The 7,500-nt window shown below is 44.0% G+C and overlaps 1 protein-coding gene across 4 annotated transcripts in view; it reads right to left on the bottom strand.

Moving 5' to 3' along the window:
- sh3pxd2b (SH3 and PX domains 2B) overlaps positions 1 to 7,500 on the bottom strand; it is a 40,595-nt gene that overhangs the window by 18,610 nt on the left and 14,485 nt on the right. For all 4 annotated transcript variants that reach the window (XM_030362475.1, XM_030362476.1, XM_030362477.1 and 1 more), the window contains exon 4: positions 1,148 to 1,224. In XM_030362475.1, coding sequence (XP_030218335.1) covers positions 1,148 to 1,224 — 77 coding nt within the window. The remainder of the gene's footprint in view (positions 1 to 1,147; positions 1,225 to 7,500) is intronic.

Genomic DNA, 7,500 nt, shown 5'->3' with positions numbered 1-7,500 from the left:
ACATCCCAAGAGCGTTCTCCACCGGCTTCTTACTTAAGTGATGAAAGACCCTCTCCGTTGTTCATTTAACACCCATATTAACCTCTTAAGGCCATAGGTTTACAGCTTCCCAGGCCAAACCCCCCAAAACATTGTCTACGTCAATTTAATAGGTATTACCACCAGGCCGGCTGTCCCCATTCAACCTTGTTTGATGAGATCGAAAGTTAAACCGTGACATGGTGATAAAGTAAGCCATTCTTCTGGGGGTAGGTCTAATCAAAGCTCAATGATATTCAATCTATCCATACAATTGAAGGCACACTAATGATTGCAAATGAATCGCCGAAAAACATAAGAAGCCGAGACCAGTCGTTATAGCCCCGATGGCCTCTCAATGTTCAACAACCACAAGGATTGTGGGTATGCTGACTTGTGCTAGCAAGCTTTCTTTCCCTCCTCCCAGTGGCCACAGTTATTCAGCAGAAAATAACAAAGAACAACACTTGCTCCAACATGGTGGTCATAGCATTTTACTACATGTTGACATTTGTAAACAATATTGTTTAATAAAAAACAACAACTATGCTGGTGGCCCGGCTCTAAGCCACAGACATGACTCCTCTGTGTGGTGAACTTCAGTACCCACAAAGCCCAGACACGTTGCCTCAAGGTCAGCACGTTTTGTTGCCTAAACTCATCTTTTTAAGTCCTTCCATTGGAACAATGTAATAGACCCAGTATTGTTGCTGTTCCGTCATTTTTCTTTCTAATGTGTGCAACACATGAAGGTATTACACTTTGACAATATATCTTTCTGTAATAGAAAGCTCCCCATTAAGCACGAGCACGAAAACACAACATTCTCAAAATACTTTTTTCTGTATTCACCGGGCGGCAATACAGAGACAATTGTTAATTTCTTTAGGGTACAACAGTATAAAGGTTGAACAACCTCATCTACCTTTGCTGCACAAAGTTGCTTTTTTTTCATGATTTAAAAAAATCATGAACAATAATTCAAAGAAATTGGTCTAATCGGAAAGCTCTCAAGGAATAAAAACAAAACAAACAGAAATCACAACAGGATGGATCCATCTGTCGGCCATGATAGATCTGGGGGTGACGGGTCACATGACGGTGGTCACATGCGGGTCACGTGACTCACCATGCAGTACTCGTTGATGGGCCGCAGACGCTTCATGGCGACATCTCTGATATGGCTCCTCCGAAACAGAATCTTTCCTGTAGCAAAACAGAACAATAAGTCTACAAGAAGCCTCTTACAACTTTTTAATGTTTATAAAGTTGGTACATCATGATAGGCTGAGATAGACTATTCAAATCTTGCTTATGCACGATGATAACATCATTTGAATATTTTTCAGATAGTAACAATGCAATAAGGTGTATTAGAGTTTAGTCTGTGACATTTGGATCCCTGCGTGCTTGTTATTCACTCCGACTTTATTTGACATTAAAAAAGCCATTTGGACTGTGGGGCGATTAGCAAAGAGTGGCAGCAGGTGAGAGAATGAGTTTATTATGCACACCATGTTGACAAAGTACTGTTGTTAACACATCAATAAAACGTATTTGTGTCAGCTCAACATTATGGATTGGATGCTAGGTAAATACATGGCCTTTGTAGTTCATGAATAAGTAATTATCTGGTAATTATAAGTAATTATCTGTATCTATAAACACACACACACACATTTTGTGTGTGTGTGTGTGTGTGTGTGTGTGTGTGTGTGTGTGTGTGTGTGTGTGGGGGGGGGGGGGGGGGGGTTATATGTATTATGCTTAAAATTATTTATTTTACGAGCAAAATAATGTTTCATCTTATTTGGCCCTACACAACTACTTAGTTCCAAACACAGCTACTTAGTTCAAAAGTAACAGTTTCGTATACATTTGCTGATGGGGAAGGTAAGTTCAAAAAAGTGTTACACTTTGTGTGTTGCCGAATTAACACTTGCACAATCTTACTGTCATTGTGACCAAGCAGTGGCACTAGTCTAGCTGTCAGGTTTTAAAATGGATATCCGAAAATGGATCACAAGGGGGGTTTCAAAAGGACCCTGGAAGGTAAGGAATATGTACTTTTTTTACTGTGTGCAGGCAAGGACTGCAGTCACCTTTAATGGGCTTTGCTTATGTCTATCTAAGCGCTATCTTTACCATTGCAATAGCAGATTTACCCTTGGTTTTGTGGCATTGCATTGCAACTATGATTACGTTATTTTAGAGGTTCAAATAGAATTGGGTTTTGTCGGTTCTTGTGCGTATTGGCGGCGCACTGTGTGCGTGTGTTTGTTACGATGGCACTACGTCGTTTGTTGTTTGTCGGCTGTATGCGTTGGTCCCTCTCCATATTCCGTCGCCCCCTGACCGTTTTAAAGCTGGCGCCGGGTCCGGTGTGTCTGTGTGTGTGAGTGTGAGTTTGTGCGTGTTTTGTGCGTGAGCGAGTGAGTGTGAGTAAACCAGGCATTTCTTCGGTACCCCTTATTAAGAGAATGCCATGTAGCCAGACGTGGCCAATTCCTTCATCTATAATTATCTTGTAGCGAGAGAGGGAGTTATTTTTTTATTTCGCACCTCATGTGTCAACAGTTGAGTATACCTGCTTACTTGGCAGATTCCCGTAAGACCTTACACACACACAGACACAGACACACACGTGCACGCACACACAGACACACAGACACAGACACACACACACTTTCACACACACACATCTGGCTGTGCCTTGATCTCTATATACCTCTCCTATACCTCAATCCCCCCTGCCGACCACGTCCAACACCGACCACATCAACAGCTGACTCAGGGGCATAATTAATACCAACCGGCCAAACAGACAGACAGACAGCCAGACAGAGAGACAGACAGACAGCCAAACAGACAGAGAGAGAGACAGCCAGCTAGCCACACAGACAGACAGACAGCCAGACAGAGAGACAGACAGACAGCCAAACAGACAGAGAGAGAGACAGCCAGCTAGCCACACAGACAGACAGACAGACAGACAGACAGACAGACAGACAGACAGACAGAGATTGCCTTGATCCCCCACCTATCAACGTGAGGCATGCTTGGATGCTTGTAATAAAGGAACAGACAGACACAGCGCTCCAGCGAGTCATCCCTTCCTCTGTGGGTCCTGAGACCACTTGGTTCTCAACTGAAGCAGAAAGTCCGCCCCCGCTGTCCCTCCCTTCCCCCTCTCTCCCTCCCTCTCTCCCTCCTTCCCTCCCTCTGTCAACCTCCAGACGGCGCTTGAGGGGAGGAATGCGTTGACTCGACACTGTCCACCCTGTATGCTCGGCGGGGCTTGGCTGCAGCCGATGAAAAAAGGCCTGTTTTGGGTGGGGATGACCAAATAAGGCTGGGGGGGGGGGTGGGGGGGGAGGTGACAGGAAATTTGCATAGAGTGTGGACCAGGAGGTATGAAACAAGGTTTATTCCCTGAGAAGAGCAGCAGCACAGCGTAGGAGCGGGCTGAGCCATGGAAGGCAGGAGGCCGTGAATAGAAAAGCACGATATATACGAAAGAGTGACAACAGCAGCGGAGGACTGAAGGATCGGAGTGAGACAGCCTGTCGAGGTGCTCGTGCTGGTGCGACCTTTTCCTCAACTCAATCCTCTGTCTGTAAAATAAACGCAGCATACTTACATTTACATTAAGGGCATTTAGCAGACGCTTTTGTCCAAAGAGACTTACATTAAGTACATTTGGCAAAAGAAGGTGAAACAATCTACCGCTGTCGGTACAGTAAGGATGTTCATAGAAACAAGTGCCAAGCACTAACATTATCTAGGTTAACTCATTCCCTGTATACAACAAAGAAAGCTAGGATAAGACGCTACAAGACTAAGTAGTCTTTTTTTTTTTCAGTCGTCCTGTCTCCGACCATTTTCTTGCATTCTGCGACGTCTCTACCCTTGACCAACGTTAGAAGCGATTAGCTCACAGGAGGGCGAACGACGGTGAAAGAGTGAAGGAACCAGCATGAGGAGGGGGGAGGGGGCGGTGGGAATGATAATGATGTGCATCTGTATGTGTGTGCGCGCGTGTGCAGCAGATTGTCTGTGATTGAGGCGGTAATTACACTGTGCCACTGTCGCCTTGCTGACTGAGGCCCGACGCCGTTTGTAAAATAACTACAATGGTCCCGTTTCGCAACACCGAACAAGACCACTTTAAGGAAGGGTTTCACCCAAACGTGCGCGACGGGAGACAATGTTTGAATCTGGAGGGATGGTATGTACACTGTTCTGTTACAAGGGCGGAATGTGGCTCAAGAGGTAGAGCTGGTTGGCAGATAACTAGAAGGTTGCTTGATCAATCCCCGGATCGCCGAGGTGTCCCATGAGCAAGACACCTCACCCTGACTCCTCCTGACGAGCTGGCTGTCGTCGTGTGTGGTTGACTCCGCCGTCGGTGTGTGCTTGAATGGGTGAATGTTAGGCAGTGTTGTAGAGCGCTTTGAGTGGGCACCGGTTAGAAAAGCGATACATAAATGCAGTCCATTTACCATTTACGAGTAGCTCTGTGAGTAGCGAGGCTGTCCTAATGGGGGATGGGGTTAGAAGGTGATCTTAACAGTCCGCCCGGAACGCTTTGTACTGTGACAGGCCCAAAATGCACCAACATGCTGAGATATTAGGAAAGTACGAGAACATTCACATAATATAAAAAATAAAATGTTGGAACCCAATAATCAGATTGATTGATACACAAATGGTGGTTGCTTGGTGGTCTAGATAATTTTGAAAAATTGGTTAATAGTACTGTTTCACGGCAATGGAGGACGGTAAAAGACAGGGGCTTATCTTTCTATTGTTTATTTTCTCCAAAGTTGTTAACCACTGGTGCAGACAGGAGGCGTCTCACTGGCTCCTGAAGTCTGGTAGATTGCTCATGTACCCAACACATATCCTAGGACAGGCTCACTGACTTCAGTGACGGATAAGGAACAAAATGCAACTTGTATGTCCAAGTACTTCTTGACGAAAAGGAAAGGATAACCAAGCAAAGTTATTATTGTCATTATGAAGGGGGAAAGAAGCAACAAGATGGCGGCTTTGACGGTTTGCTTCACGTGAACCCTCAGCAGCGCAATCAGTGACCAGCAGTCACGCGTTAAGAAGTCGACCATTTCAATGATGATCTCCAAATCTCCAGCATTGTGAACAATAATAAATACGACAAGCAGCAGCATGAAACAAAACACAAGATTGTCTGAAGCTGATTATCTCATTCTCTGTGCCATCTCTCTCCCTCTTGCCATCTCTCTGTTGCATATTTATGTTTGTCTCTCCACAGAAAATACAGTAAAAGGCCAGCAGATAGTAACTGCTCCACCAGGAATGTAAAGAAAATGTAAAGTTTGGCTATATTAAGAAAGGTTATAGAAGGACTGTTTAAAACAATACAGCCTAGATTCAATCATTCAAGTTAAAAACAATATGATTAAATATGGTGCGCTACAAATATGATGCAAAATGTTTACGCTTTGGCTTTAACCCTAAAAGAATATCTACAGTTAAAAAGAGTATCAAAGAGAAATACTCCAGAGCAGGAACCAAACACCTGGAGAATATAGTGCCATGCCCTCCTGACAATATAGTCACTTCTGAGAATATAGTCACTTCATGTCACTTCCTAAGATATAGTCACTTCCTGAGAATATAGTCACTTCCTGCAGGATGAGATGTTGAGTTATCCAAACCAGCTGGAAAAATGTAAGCCAAGCCCATGACTTGGACATCTGTCATGTCTTTCATGACAGATGTCATTAGAACTCAAAACATCAACAGACACCATAGTGGAGATGGGGAAGAGAGTGGGGGATGGGGTTTTCTCAAATGTCTTAACCAATTCCTTCCCAGCCATCGTTGTTGAACTCTACGACATTGCAACATAAAAAAGCTATTAGTTGATCATTAATAGCTCCACAAATATATGGTCCAGGTGCACGATCTCAGGCTCTATGGATAAATTACAATAGAGAGTAAAGAATATAGATCAATATCTATCTATTTGTTTTGTAACCCTCACCCGGTCCGAGTGGATGCAGGAAAAACACATCAGAAATCAATCATTTTACTTCCGCTAGAACACATTTCTAATTTAGAGATAATAGTCAGTTTATCTCTCGTACTAATAGTCTACTAATTCTGTTCTACAACTTCCATATGGCAAATAGGATCATAAATAAGAGGAACACAACAATTCAGGCACAGCCTACTTTGCGTGGACATTTCAGTATCGCTAAATCCACATAATGGCCCCCGCTGACTCCAAAAAGATAAGTCTCTACCCTTTGTTCATTACCCAGGCAAATACGTAAAGAAACGATTTTCAATTAACTGCAAGATGATCTGTTTTCTACGGCTCGCTACACGGTGCAACGTCACATATCGATGTACAGGCCCTGTACACAATTGCGGGGAAGTGCCGGAAGAAGTCGTCTTTACTGCGTTGGCGTCTCCACAAAATATGTGCCAGTTTGAAGGCAAGATATTCTAAGAAGTGTATGTTTTTTTAGCTTTACTAATTATGTAACGTTACATGACAACAATGTCTAGGAGTTCGGGAAGAACCTGTGCAGTACTCAGCTTCTCCGACAACCACGCTCACGTTTTTTTTTAACGTCTTAATAACGTTGAGATCGCCATCCAGATACCTTCATCAATAACTTCTCACCATTGCCTGAAGTCATCAAAGTTAGGCAAACCGAAGAAGCCATTACTGCGGTCACTGTCGCCCGGCAGCAGTCACTACGATCTGCTAATCATCATTGCATGGCAGCTGCCGCAGATGGCTGAACACACATAGCGGAGGACAGATTTGAGTGTACACTTGATTGGAAAGTGAACAAAGCGCCACAGGTCGCACTGCTAGGACACCATGGGGGATGCGTTCACGTTGCGTTTAATGCAGATGCAACCAAAATGAAGATAGGGTTTTAAAATCAAAGTATGTATCTCATATGAAGAGGGCCATAGGGAATTGATTAAGTTGCCTTCGTTCACTCATGAGTCGCCATGCAGAACAGCAAAGCAACGCTGATGTTGTATAATTGTATAATGAACTACACTGACTCGGGTTAAAGGGGTGACATTATGCCAACAGGTGTCAGCGTGATTGGGCGTTTCGAGCAGTTTGAGAATCTGCCTTTCCCTTTGCCCTTGTGACATCACTAGTGGGCGTGTCCACCTAGATGTATGGCAGATAAGCAACATTTGCCACAGTCCACCTGGTAGGCTGGGTAGGAACTTGCAGGAGAGAACGCTCATGGTTCGACATCATTCCTAACAGCATAACAAAGGTGCATGGATATGCTTATTAGGCCGCCGATTAGCATAATCAAAAGGAGAGGCTGCATCGTTAATTGATGTGGCATCTGAAGCCCTTTGAGACTGTCATTGATTAAGGGGCGATAAAAATAAAATGTACTTTATGTCCCATTTTTGATGGTCAGACTGTACTTCCTGTCAATTAAACACGGC

This window comes from Gadus morhua, chromosome 7, assembly GCF_902167405.1.
Source record: "Gadus morhua chromosome 7, gadMor3.0, whole genome shotgun sequence".
NCBI classification, from domain to species: Eukaryota; Metazoa; Chordata; class Actinopteri; order Gadiformes; family Gadidae; genus Gadus; species Gadus morhua.
This window is presented reverse-complemented; position numbering and strand designations above follow the sequence as displayed.